The sequence below is a fragment of the Penicillium malachiteum genome (genome assembly GCF_028827825.1).
Source record: "Penicillium malachiteum strain IBT 17515 chromosome Unknown utg000005l:1.0-9002435.0:326005.0-9005861.0, whole genome shotgun sequence".
Classification (NCBI taxonomy): Eukaryota; Fungi; Ascomycota; class Eurotiomycetes; order Eurotiales; family Aspergillaceae; genus Penicillium; species Penicillium malachiteum.
In genome coordinates this window covers 6,590,578-6,604,405 of record NW_026643099.1, presented here as the reverse complement: position 1 = coordinate 6,604,405, position 13,828 = coordinate 6,590,578, and the positions used below count along the sequence as shown (strand labels likewise).

Sequence of the window (13,828 nt, the reverse complement as noted above, 5' to 3'; positions counted from 1 at the left end):
GATCCTGGGTGTTTATATGAAAGCTTGATTTGGAACGACGAAAAAAAAGTCTTTCAGCCATCTTTTGGTGTCGTTATGGACACAGTGATTAGAGCTCGGTCGACCAAAGGGTCCTAGGTGTGAGGAACCCGCTTTGGATATGTCGAACTTAAACCGGTTAAGCAGCTGAAGAGTCTTGGAGGCCTCATCAAACCAAACAGTGGTTCTTATCCGAGTCTCTACCGATGGGTGATTGTCGAAGGTACATACATGGGTAAAGTCGACAAATCTTTTATCGCAACCAATATTAGAATCATTTCGAGTGTGTTGGTGCAGAGCTTTATATGAAACAGCTGGATTTCGACATAGATATGTGAAAAGTTGATGATTATAGAATGACATAGCAAAACAGGGACAAACGTCAACTTGTCCTGTGAAGGGAGGGCGATGCCAAATTTTATAAATTGAACGGCACCTTGAAGTTTTGTGATTCAAGCTGAGGCATGACTGAATCGCTCCCCACATAGATAACCAATGAGGAATGGAGCACTGGGTGCAATATATCCAGCGCTTGTTTTGAAGTCGAAGACGGAGGTCGATTTCATGTATCACCGACTTAAGTCTCGGCGCAAAATTCAGGCTTTTTTGCTGAATGTATATCTCATATATACCTTTACAGCTAAGTGAAAAGCATATTTGATCTGGACCAAGAAGGAAGCGGAATATAGCTTCGACTATTTCAAGTGGTACTTTTCGAAATTGGTTGGCCTTCAGTCCGGGGAAGTCAGAGTTAGCGCGCAGATTAGCACGGAGTTTCAAAGGGCTGGGCATCATAATGGGTATTTCATTCGTGTGAAAGGGATGGAGTGAATATCCTGAACAATACTGCTAGAGCAGCCCAAGTCCCAAAGGGGCTGTTTCATATGACACGCGCTCACGTCATAGACTAATAAACACTTCTGTGGAAACGTTCGTGACGGGGAAAGCAATTTTGGGCTCTACACTATCCGCAGCCTTTTTCGATCGAAGAAATGAAGGAAATTTGCTTTGAGAAGTGATGCTATCAACATTGGAATCGCGGGCGTGAGTGAGTGTGGAGAAGAGAGCCACCCCTAAAGTTGCTCAGGAACTTTGATAGACGAGTACATTTCTTTGACAACGCTAGTGCGATCAGTTAAAGAAAGAATGGAGCACCTTCAGTCCTATTCGCGGGACAGATATTCAAATAAACTTCGGCTCAGCAGATGTAGTTCCACTCACCTCATCAGGCGCCAACCCTTTCGCCACTCGGATGGGACAATACCTCAAGCTAGGATGTTAAGTTCATTTCCAGGTTTCTCTCCAGGGCTGTATTGTTTCGAGCACCTCCCAGATTAGGCGACAATCTATTGTCAATGCCTTCTGGGCCCTTCTTAGCTGCAGAGGAATCTATACTTGGAAGACCGTTATGGTCAGTCTTGACCTCTAATGCATGTCAAACCCAATCCAGATGTGATGTCCCATTCAATAACCAGGGTGCCAATAAGGTCCTATGCGGATTAATTCGAGCCCCTGACTTATTCTGGAAGCGGATTGGCCATCCCTGCCGCGCGACTCTATCAGAACTGCCCAGGTAAAGACGATAAAGTACCTCAAACCCCGCCCGGGCGTAAAATGACCAAATCTCATCACTCAGCCTCCCCCGCTTGATATTTCCGTGTAACTACACATCCACTTTCCAGAGGCCATAAATTCGCCCAGGAATTTCGATTTCGATTAACTTGATATCTCCGCATGGATCCTCTTTCTTTTACAGCTAGCCTTTTAGCGGTTGCTACGTTGGCCGCCAGCGTTACAACTGCGTTATCGAATCTCAGGCATGTTGGCGAGCTACCGGGCCGTCTACACGCCATCAACAACGAAGTGACGGATCTTGAGGTCATCCTTCGCCAAATCGGGTCCAAGTTTACCGAGACCCACTCTTCACCACTGCGAGGAAATCCCAACTCGCTTCTAGATGTGCTGCGCCGAGCAGAGAGCAAGCTGCGAGAGCTGGATGCCATAGTCGCTCGGTTGATGCGTTCCTGCGTGAGAAACGGCAAATTTCTTGTTCGTGCAAAGGTTTGGATGACGGAGAAGCCAAAATTACAGGCTTTCCAGGAAGAGCTGCACGATATCAAGGCTACCCTGAATCTTATTTTGGGACTTGTTCATTCGTGAGTGCGCCGTAGGAATTTAGCTGCTCTAGTAGCCGCCTACTTATTTTCTCCTGCTAGTCAAGATATGATGCGCGTTCAGCTGGATCTCCAGAACATATCACTCGTCTCTACCAAGATGACAAATGCCCAAATTGTGTTTCGAAATGAGATAAATTCGACCATCGAACAAAATACCCACCGTGTTGATGAAAGGCTGGCCGCACTGGAAAGGGCGCTTAACGAGCAACTTTCTCGACTCCAACTCCGTGTGAGCTCAGACATGGGCACCTATTTCCGCAGCCAAGGGGCAAATTCAATGACTACTTCTCTCCAGCAGTACCAGAAATCCTTCGCTCCGTCCCACGTGGGTCTTGTTAGAATTCGCGCCGCTCAGTATATTGGCCGAGCATGCGAGGCGACTTGCCGGTGTGCCTGTCACCAGCGCTTCGAATATCATTCTCCAAGTCTTGTCGGCCCCGTCGTGGGGAAGCTGTTTTTTGGCTACGCCGGCTTCCCTCGCATTCGAAGGAATTGTGACGATTTGCGCTGTTCGCGAAGCAAAGCACGTCACATCAGCATAGAATACTGGTTTCCATTGTGGTTCTTGTCGGGAATTCTAATGCTCATTCTCTCACTGCAACAATCCGGCCCGGCACTGCAACTTCGCCTTCTTCGGCGGGTTCCGGACGCCGCTCAATGTATTGACTTTGCAAGAACTGGCAACATCGAAGGAATCAAACTACTCTTCAAGGAAGGACTGGCGTCCCCGTTCGATGTTAGCCAGTCCCGGAACTTCTCCATGCTTCGCGTAAGTCGCTTCAGATATATCCATAGCCTATCGATTTTTTCTAGCACTGTCTCATGAGAAGAGCTAACCACAATTCAAAATGGGCGGTATTCGACAGGCAGTACGAAACTTGCAGGTTCCTTCTTGAAGCCGGCTCGGGTCCGAACCAAGCGTATTTCTTCCCCATTCGCTAAATTCCTTTGGTGTGACAAGCTAACTTTTCCACAGTGGCGCAAGTGCAATGATGTGGGATTTTGTTCTCTGGGCCACACTGAATGATTCAGAGATGGAGACTGTCACAACCCTCCTCGCCGGCAGTGATTTTGTAGACGACCAGAAATTCCCCATGGTCCACAAAATCATTCTCAAGTTGTCGGGAAGAAGTCTAGAAAACGAGGTGTTGCACAATCTAGATGCCGTATTCGAGACAGACGCTCGGGGTCGCACCGCCTTATCTTGGGCGGCAGCCCGGGGCGATGAACGCTCCATGATCGCACTTCTAGCCTGTGGGGCCGACCCCAACGCCATGGACCAAGACGGTAGAATCCCCCCTGCATCTTGCAGCAGAGTCAGGCCGTACTGGCTGTATCCGCCTCCTTCTTGAAGCTGGGGCACATACAGACCCCATCTCGCCGCAAGGCACTCCAACACGTACGCCGCCACTCGTGCTCATCGGGCAATTTGGGGACCTCTTAGCTCTGAAAACGATTCAAGATTTCAATCCTAATATCGAAGCTAGAAGTCCGGATGGGTAAAGTGCGCTGCTGGCCGTGGCACGTCGGCAGACGGCAGCGCATGCCCTGCTTCTCCTGGAGCGCAATGCCAACCCCAACGCCATGATGAACGACGGCAAGACGCCGCTAACGGCCGCCATCACATATAACAATAAAGGCGTTCTGAAGGTACTACTAAATAGCTGGAACAAGTACATCACTTGTCCCCGCCTCGCCGGTCCGAATCTGCTAGACGTGGTGGCGGACTTTGCCGACATCGAGACCATCCTTATTCTGGCCATGACCGAGCATCTGCGATTCTATAGTGATAAACAGTACGTATTGGCTTCAAGGGCGTCCGAGCGCATCCGGAAGCGCCCAGATGCGTCGGAGAAGCTCATAGCCGCCTTTGACGAGCTTGTCACTCATGTCAAGGGAGGATATGGAGGAGGACGTCAGCAGCTTGATGGAGAGCGGGTTCTTGAAGCACGAGACGAATTCCCCGGAAAGTGATGTTGAAATGAATTTTGAGGATGCCCTTGAGACTCTTATTGACAAAGAGAAGTAATTGGTGAACGATGTAAGGGAACAAGGTATGGTTGACCCGAACTTCAATATCAAAGGAGTAGAGGATACAGCGACAAGGGCAATATCCTTGATATCGTTCTGATTCCTCAATAAACAAATTGGATACAAAAATCAAAAACATACAACAGTCAGGATTCGCATGTGGTCACCCACCATACTACTAACTGACCGGCGTGTGGCTTAAGTACGGCTGAGCGGACGGGAAGCCCTGTTCTCCACACCCTGTGGTCGTATGTGCTGGATCCATGTGAAGCTTGAACTATATAGGGCTTCAGACTCCCTTTAGCCTATATCATAGCTATCACCTTGGCACATGTGTGTATATAAGTGGTCTGGAGAAGATAGTTCAAATTCCCCTGCAATAGTAGGAATTCGTCACCAGAAGAATTAAAATTGAGAGACTCAAAAATTCCATTATCATAAATAAAGTATCACATGCATTATTGGAATTAAAAAATAGCTTCCAAATGTCCGCTTGGTACCACTGGTTCCACCTGGGCAGTCCTTGTGTTAAAGCTCATCTTCACCAAGATCTCCACGAGACTCGCGGTCTTCCAGTCGGGCATGCTGAATCGATTCCATTCTGGGTGTAGAGCTCTGTAGATTACTGGTGGACCACCGACTGGGAAACCAACTTGGAGCGTAGTAGCGAAAGAACTGGCGGAAGTAAGGAAGACAGCCACATAGAATGATAAAGTTCGCCTCAATATTGCTGTGTCATAATGGATGTGAATATTGTTTCATCATAGCGTGAACTTTATAATATTCAACAAGGACTCACATAAACACGCTCGCAAGAGCAATTTTGTACGAAACATCTTGTGAAGTAACCAGGGGCCATAGAGTAGCCAAACGTAGTATACTTGTGACGATGGTTCTTTCGAAAATCAAAATCAGTATACCTCATTAATCGAGGCTTTCGGGGTTTCATTGGAGAGGCTCGTACAAACATCCAATTCCAAGAATGAAAATAACACCCAATTTTGGGATCAGACGCATATGAAGTCCCCAAACGATCTTTATAGGAATTAAGATCAGAACTATGTCGCTAACAGTATTTGTGATTGCTGTAGCGAGATAAATGGCTGGTCGGTCAATGCATGAACCCGAGGGTATTGTAATATCCCAGCCTTTTTGAATGGGACTGCAGGCGAAGATGAGAGCCAGGGCCAACGCGAGGCTATAGCCGCAGATCACAAAGGCGAGGATGTATATGATGTAGATCCAAGATTGAATTGTGCTGAGAAGTCTGTAGTAAAGCATGAGAATGGCGAACTTTGCAAATGCAAGGCAAGGGATGTAAATGACTGCTGCTGCTAGGACGACCTTTGATTATTGAAGAGCTGCGTGAGATCGAGTTCTACATCAAAGACTTCAAGGTAGAGGCAGTACCTTCAAGAGCAACTTTATTGATGGCAGAGACAGCGTCAATATGTGTACTCCGATAAGTCCACGCGAGAAGCCATATAATAACAAATTTTCATCAGCGGGAACATTTCATATCAAAAAGATTGACTTACAAAGTATGGTTGCCTGGGTACCGACTGAAAACATCTATATACAATCTGTAAGTCAATTTGCATCTGCCAGTGATTCTTCTAATTTTCGTTTCTGGAGCTTACCCAGGCTATGATAATGCATACTAGTCGATAATTTGGGTTAATAACTTCAATTGACTAGATGTATAGAGATAACGAACCGTCATCCCACCAGAAATGCTTCATTATCACAGATTTGGTGAATATACGCATAATGAGACAGCTTGTACTCAGCCCAAGTCCTATCCCCACTATCACATAATTCGCGGTTCGCAACCATGGTGTGGAGTTAGGATTTGAAGCTACTTCCGCTACGCGACGTAGCATAGAAGACAATAAGTGGCTAGTAATCATCCTGCGAAATCATTGATCTGAAAAATAAATATGATCCATCAAAACATTTCAATGGAATATAGTGGCTTGTGCTGCATAATTGAAAATTTTGACTGTAAGAGGTTGAGGATTATGACCAACATCCATTAAAGTGACGGAGATGAATCATCACTTTCGCAACATTACCATGGCACCATCAAGGATAAAACCACGGTACTGCTCACTTCAATCAAAGACAAAACATTGAATAATAATAATAGAAATTAATTCAAACAAATCAAGATGAAATTTGTAAGTACGTTGTCAAAAGAAACTGCAGTATTTGCGAACGTGGTGAGACTACTAGTAGTACCCTTTGCCCTGCTAGTGGTAGCACTTGAGCCTTCGCAACTTATTAAATACCAGGTACTTCATCCGGCGAGATGGTAATTCTGATGCTCTATAACCGCGACCGTTTTAACTTCCCTCTTTCTTCACGTTTGACTTTCCTCTTTGACTCAAATCTCCAGTCTCTCAGTTTTTGAACTTTGCCGACCTGAGTTGGCACCTTTAACCTCGGCTGTGGACATGCACTCATCATCAATGAAGCAAAAGCCAGTCAACTTTTGCTTTTCGCAAGCAATCTATCGCTGGTTCTCTTTGATGTAGAACCTGAAGCTTGTTCTCTAGGCAATTGGGGGAGGGTAGGGAGGGTATGGCCACGTTGCTGGATGCATTTAGTTTACCAGGTTGTTCAGGGATCGGCCACATGTGCATGGTAATAACCCAGTCAGGCTCGATTACTGTCTCCCATACATTGGGAAGAATGATATCCCCATTAGGTCCCACCAAATCGTAGTGACCCTGAGCCACATGGGGCCCAATCACATCGATATGTAGAAAGGCTTCTCCAATCAACTCCTCCATTCTATAAATAAAAGAATTCAACATCAGCATAGGGAGAAGAGGAAAGGGATTTATTATCTCATAGATAAATATAGAGGCATCTCTTACCTACCAAGTGTTACATAGCTGAAAGGGGAAGCTGAATTCCCTGCCCACGCAATCCTTGAACTTTATGGGCTTCTTCTTTCGTGTGTAGGGACCTTTCGATACTGATTTTATTTGCGCGAGAGCCTCTTTAGTCTTAGATGCTCCCAATGCTTCATTCGTCAACTCCCGCTTTCTCCGCTTGCTCTGACAAATTGGCTGTAGCTCCGCGATTCTCATTCTCACCTCCTAGCATTAGACCGGACAGGCGTCTGGAGCTCAACTCGGAGGAACTGCCAGTTCTTTGGCTTGCATATGGAGGTCGGGGCACGGCTGCTGGTACTGGGGGCTCGTCCTCATCATCCTCATCATCCTCATCATCCTCATCATCCTCATCATCCTCATCATCCTCATCATCCTCATCATCCTCATCATCCTCATCATCCTCATCACCCCAGTCTCCACCGTCATATGAGTATTGTTTGGCTTCTACCCATCGTTTTGTCTTTGATCGATTCACATTGGGTTGGAATGAGATTGGCGTGTTTCCTCCGCTCGCTGGGATCGCCTCCGTGGCGGAAGTGGCTTCCGTGCTCGGCTTTTTCCCTTTCAAATCTTCCGCTGGCTCATCGTATATTGATCTTTCGTACGCTCCAGAATGAGAACTAATTTCAGTAGGGTCAAGTTCGGATACTGTATCTTTGGGGGACGTCGCTGAGGACTCGGATCGACTCGAATTTAAGCTAGACTTGCGATTCGATCTCTCTCGGATTTTTTCTTGAACCTGAAATATATATGATTTCCGGTTCATTTGCTCTTCTTGACAAGAGCCATCCTGTGAGATTGTCTTCTTCACACGATATAATTTGTCAGGCGCATTCTTGCGAGGGTGGTGAGGGTGGTGGTTTGTGTTGAGTGGCTTCATGAGCAAATGACAAAATAATGTGTCTGGTTGGACGAACAGAATATTTCGTCTCCGATCATTAATCTTCTTGCTGAAATTATGCGTAGAAGGGCCGTGTTGAGGCAAATGGGCAGAGAGACGCATGTGCCCAATAAAAGAGGGGGCGAGTCCTGTGATGACACTTGCATAAGTCTAGCGAAGCTCTCCTGTCACAGTCACTTCAAGCCTTTGTAATTGTTTGGCCGCTTTCAAAGACTTCTCCTCAATCAGTGAGCTTACATGGGAAATATGGCGCATTATCGGCCTACCAGCTTCAGGTTTGCAGCTTACAAATTGGGGATAATCTGCGCGCTTCCGAAGGAGCTTCTTGCTATCCGGGTCTTATCTGATGAGACCCATGAGGGATTACGGACAGTAAAAGAAGACAAAATGCACTACTCGCTGGGGCGCATGGGGAAACATTTAGTCGCAACTGCATGTCTTCCATCTGGAGAATACGGCACAAATTCTTCCTCCGCTGCAATGCAAAATATGCGCCGACCCTTTCCCCAGCTCGAATTCTGCTTGTATGTTGGAATTGGTGGAGGAGTTCCTTCATCCGAAAATGATATTAGATTCGGCGATGTTGTTGTGAGCCATCCAGTTGGACGTTATCCCGCTGTCGTGCAATACGACATGCACATGTGGGGAAAATGCTGCAAAGTGGGATACTTGAAACTACAGGAACACTGCACTCTTACACCTCTCTGATCAGACCCCAGGGGTCATTCCACACGTCTAGTATATGGTTTGGTGTTGTTTGTTGCGCTGTGTCTATGCTATCTCTGCGCGTGTATCTTGATTACACATCACTACGTTCCCCTCTTCATTAGGTACCTAGTGATAACGTAACTTCTACATTGATCAATATGTAATTTCGACTTATGGGTTAGTCATGATGTTTCTTCCCCTCTTCCGAGGTTACAAGAGATGCCAGTTTAATAAGATAGGTACCGAACAGGAGGCTAAAAGCGGGGTTTTCTTCGGGAAGAATGAGTCTTGGATAGCTCCTAGAGCAATTAGTAGTAGATTAGACTTCTGGTCAGCCAGAAGCGGGGTATCTCTAGGGCTGGGCAGGAGTCATGGAGGTGGACCCGCAGATACGGCGGCATAGTTCATTTAGTAAATTCTAGTTCGCCGCCCTATTGACCGCCGTGCCTCCAGGGCTAACGCGGGCGGGCACGGGCATGAGACCCTTAGTTACACTGGACCCCCGGGGCCGATATAAACTGGGCTTCGACCTTAACCGCTGTTTTCCAATGTCAATACTTCCCTCAAACTGCCTTCTTCCCTTGCTCTCTTCAACTCACACCCTCTTACTTCAGTTAAAGCCATTCCAACAAGCCTTAATTACGTCCATCAAACATCATTGCTGTTAGTGATCAGTGGAAGCAGCAAGGAAGAGAGTTCATTGACCGTTTCTTTCGGGAGAAAAAGCCCAAGGCTTTGGGAGATGTAACTGCGTCACTTTGCACGGAGGATGCCTGTTATCAATTTGCGGAATCGCTTTTGGGACCCGATGAAATTTTTCCCGTCAACAACCAAGGCTCTAATAGCTTTACCCTCCAAACCTCGAGTAAAATCATTCAATTCCGCCTCAAGCCACTCAACACAGACACTCTTGCGCTAGCCAACGAGATCTATGGGAATCTGGTGCCTAAAGTCAACCTCCACACCTGGTTTTTATTGCCTGTCTACAGCTCAGATGTTCTATTAGGACAAGTGAACATCCTTGTAAACGATTCTGGAAATGTCACCGGCGTGGTAGACTTCGACGGGGCAGAGTTTGAAGCGTTTGGAATTTGTTTATGGGGATTGTATGAATGTTCTTTTGGCAGCATGGAGGACGGCAAGTGGGCATTCTATAAAGAAATGCCGGTGCTTGCGAACGCCTTTTGGAGTTGCCTATGGGCCAATCTTCCCCCAATTCTTCAACGAGAAGAAGTCAAGACAGTATTCAAGGTATCTTTAAGTATCGGGGCGATTAACCGGTGTTTCGTTAGCGGAATGATGGACAAAATAGACCTGTCGCAGAGAAGTCATCGGTTGTTGCTCGAGTATGCCAGGGGAATTTTGCCGCGGATTTGGGAAGATAATTAGAGATGTATATAGATCCCTCAAGCTTCAAGGAACTACGTGTAGCAGTGGCAGTTTAGCATATGGTCAGTGTTGCCTGAATGAGGGGACTGGAGACTACTAGTAAGTATGCCAAATTGAGCATTCAAATGTTGCCAGTTATCAATTCTAGTTCCTTGAGACACCGTAGGATGGTGCATGTAACCGAGTGAGAGAGGGGTAACTTGTGGCATACAGCTGTGCTCAAGTGCTGCTACTAAATTGAGGCTGGGCGGCTTTGGGTAGCTGGGGATCCCGGGAAACCCCCATCGGGGCTTTGGACTATTTGCTTTTGTTGGAGTCCGGTCAGATGACCATTCCTCCTCATCTCTATGCTACTTGAGCCTCATCGTTTTCGTGCTCGGACCCTCTCTCAGCTTTCCGTTTAAAACACTTGAGGGCTTTTTTGGCCACTCATCTCATCCAGAGCCAGTGCATAGATTGTTGTGACGGCCTCACTTGGAGTTCATTCGGAGTCTCACGTCAATCAAGCCAAATTCCTCAATCATCTCATCCAGTGTCGGTGCATAGATTGTCGGGGACACGTCACTCGGACTCTCACAACACTCCAGCAGACTTCCCCGCTCCTCATCTAACTCGCAATATGCCCTCTTTTAGCTTGTGGCTGCATAATATCATTGTAATTAGTCTTGTAATGCCATTTAATAGTCGGTTACAAGGCTCGATATCCCCTCTAACTGTGATAGAGGCTGCATATTACGACTAATATGACCTCATGTGCTAGGTTCAATGAATGGCTCTGTTCCTCCACTGTTTCCCAATCTATTTAGCTTTGGAAATTGTGGTTGGAAAAGGTCGGTGCTCGGTGCAATGTACATGGATCATTGCTGTATCGAAGGCTATAAATACTGCTAAATTTCCGAACCGCTCTGACTTCATTCGATTTTATCAGCACTACCCGAACATTGCACCATAAGACCTACACAAACTACCTCGGGCCTACCATGTACCCCAGGTGTCCACTACTACTAGTACTATTCCCGTTGAACTTTACAACTCTCTGCCTACTATCGAAGAACAGTCGCCCCCAACTCAAGCTGTTCTGCAAAGCCTTGGGGAACTGCTAGTCTCTGGCAGTGTCAACGAATTTCTTGGAGTGTCTCTCCTCCACCGACACTTTTTACTTCCAAATGACTCAGTCATGGTACACGAAGGTCTTCGTTGCGCACCTGCCCCAGTCTCTCGTGACTTGAGTGGCGTTCGAATATGAAAAGGATAGCGCACCGAGAGAAATTTCGCCCGAGTTTCTCAAAGCGTTCGCTAATCACCTCAAGGGTCATGGACTAGAGAAACAGCTTGCTCTATCTCGACTCGATTTTGATTCTCCCAAGCTCATGGAATACTGCGAAGATCAAATGACTCACGTCTGCGAGATTACTGGTGACAATATCCTCTTCGAAGAGGCAACCGAGTGGAAGTTTGACTTCGAAAATGGGTTCGTTATACCCGTGATAACTCGTGGTTGTGCGCGTACAACATCCAACGATCATAAAAAGAAAGACACTTGAATGAGCAAATTTCGGCCAGCTTACTGCGAATTGTCCATGCCATAGTTCAACACGTGACAAATTGACGTTTCAGCGGATCTGATCATGCATCTCAACATGCATGAAGCAATCGACTCCGTTCCCCCAATTTCTGTTATCTGACCTTAAGTATCAATACGATTTTAATGCGTCCCATCGTATCATTATTTTGATTTTGTTTACAGCTACCTGATGTAGTCCCACACCACTAATGCGATGTGTACCCTTATACTCTGTACATATGACTCTTCTACGTCTTCCTCGCAGCCCTGTAGATTTCTTTTCATTTCCCATTACGATTTTAAATCAACGCCTCTTACACTTCTCAACATTTCATGCCCGGATGCCCTCAAGTGCTGGCCTTGTTTCTGCTTTTTTCGATTCTGCTTTTTTCGATTCCACCCGCTTTTGACTCTCAGACATCCACTTGATGCCACCAGCTCTTTGGGTTTAAGCAACGATAAACTCCCGCCAAAATAGGTCAATGATGAGTGCTCACTATCACTCCCACAATAACTATCATTCTATTCTGATTCCAGAATCCCTAATTATTGCGCTGGGAAAGTGAATTTATTTCCGTCAAAACTGGTCCCATCCACAGACGTTTGATAGAAGCTCGGCCCAAATTGCTGGGTATCTTTTAGCTCTGTCCGCACCTAGACATCAATTGATATTTTCATCGTCCCGGGTCATTCTTTTCCAATCCGTTTTCAACGCATATGTACAAAGTTTGATCTCGTTTTGCTCTCGGTGGTATAAATAGTAGCGTTTAGTGAGTCCAGGTCATAGGCTTAATGAGCTGAACAGTGAAGGACAGCAGGCAAGGCAGTTCTTGACAAGAAGAGGAAAGTGAAAAAAAGTAAGGTGACAGACAACAGCACGTCTAAGGCTCCTCGATTAAAAAAGCAAGATATATGCTAAGTATGACATTCAAACGAGCAATCGAATACTTAGACACAATTAAGTGGAAGCAAAAGGTCTTAATCTCACCTGGGCAGTCTGCTCAGACAATGACATGCGCAGACCGCCTGATAGGGTGGTGAATTGAAATATCCAATTATAACATTTGAGTTTTGTGATGGGACATGCTACCACTGTAGGGCCAATCATGAGTAGTGGTAAAGATGGTTCTTCATTCTTGTAGTTGACACTACTCATAACCTTGGAAGGAGCCGGTCTTATGACTAATACATGGGATCGGGCTAGTCCCGATCGGGAGGATACATACTAGCCCTTGAGCCCTGGAGTGGACTCGATCGGGTTGCTTCCGATCTGTCAAAACATGTGACAAGGGTGCCGTCACCCAACAATGCCACAAACAAAAGAAAGCACGGCGTCCTCGGCGTGGGACAAACAAGTAGGCAAATTATAGGCGATCGTAAGGGCAGAAATGATCGTAAGAAATGGCAAGTTCAAAAGCACAAGCTGGCGGGCGGATCGTAGGTGATCACGAAAGCAATGGCCGCAATTTTGGGGGGTAGCGATCAGAGGTTGCAGCGGTCGCGCCAGCGGGCGGCCTCGTCGTTAGGCATTAGGCGGATGATCTGCTTCGCTTCATCTTCCGTGTCAAAGAGATCGCCCTCTGTATCACGCAGCTTCTCCTCTGTATCACGCAGGACCTCTGATCTTTCTGAGTAGCTTTGCCTCAGCCAGAAGAGGCGGGACGCGACATGGAGACTCTCAGCGCTATACATAAGAAAGGGGGTGACGATAAGCAGGGACAGCTTGCTAGTAGTAAGAAGACGGTCCTTTTCCCGACTCAACGAGAAGACATCATGGATCACGAACACCTTCCCCGACCAGCTCCCATAGGACAGGAAGCCCCACAAGAACACTCCCACCCCCGTTCTTTCGGCAGTTTAACTCAATGGAGCAAGATGCCTTGATCACTAACGAGTGCGCCTGCGCGGTTTGTGTGAGCTCTCCCCCTTGTTTTTTGTGACTTCGGATCTCACGGTTCTAGGAGAAGCAACATTGAAGGAGGGAGACCAGGGCCGTGGCAGAACCATAGAGTGGTAGATCCGGGATCCACGGGCAGGCTGGATAGAATACCTGGGGTGCATGGGGGTGGAAGATATAGCTATGTCTCTATTTGACACCGTTCTATGGTTGTTTCCCCTAGTACTTGGGTAGTCTACG

The 13,828-nt window shown here is 46.7% G+C and overlaps 4 protein-coding genes across 4 annotated transcripts; 2 read left to right on the top strand and 2 right to left on the bottom strand.

Moving 5' to 3' along the window:
- Positions 1-1,752: 1,752 nt before the first annotated feature.
- N7483_012446 (ankyrin repeat domain-containing protein) lies at positions 1,753-4,169 on the top strand (the record flags this gene model as incomplete). The annotated part of the gene is made up of 6 exons (XM_057095873.1): positions 1,753-2,174; positions 2,235-2,964; positions 3,066-3,115; positions 3,172-3,482; positions 3,565-3,684; positions 3,736-4,169. 6 exons carry the CDS (start codon positions 1,753-1,755, stop codon positions 4,167-4,169), a joined length of 2,067 nt encoding a protein of 688 aa, XP_056941844.1.
- Positions 4,170-7,259: 3,090 nt separating this feature from the next.
- On the bottom strand, positions 7,260-8,132 carry N7483_012445 (uncharacterized protein; the record flags this gene model as incomplete). Its single annotated transcript, XM_057095872.1, has 1 exon — positions 7,260-8,132. The coding sequence occupies one exon, from the start codon at positions 8,130-8,132 to the stop codon at positions 7,260-7,262; it is 873 nt and encodes a 290-aa protein (XP_056941843.1).
- Positions 8,133-8,276: 144 nt separating this feature from the next.
- N7483_012444 (uncharacterized protein) lies at positions 8,277-11,671 on the top strand (the record flags this gene model as incomplete). Its single annotated transcript, XM_057095871.1, has 3 exons — positions 8,277-8,554; positions 9,407-9,989; positions 11,438-11,671. 3 exons carry the CDS (start codon positions 8,277-8,279, stop codon positions 11,669-11,671), a joined length of 1,095 nt encoding a protein of 364 aa, XP_056941842.1.
- Positions 11,672-13,173: 1,502 nt separating this feature from the next.
- Positions 13,174-13,383, bottom strand: N7483_012443 (uncharacterized protein; the record flags this gene model as incomplete). The annotated part of the gene is made up of 1 exon (XM_057095870.1): positions 13,174-13,383. The coding sequence occupies one exon, from the start codon at positions 13,381-13,383 to the stop codon at positions 13,174-13,176; it is 210 nt and encodes a 69-aa protein (XP_056941841.1).
- Between the last annotated feature and the right edge of the window lie 445 nt (positions 13,384-13,828).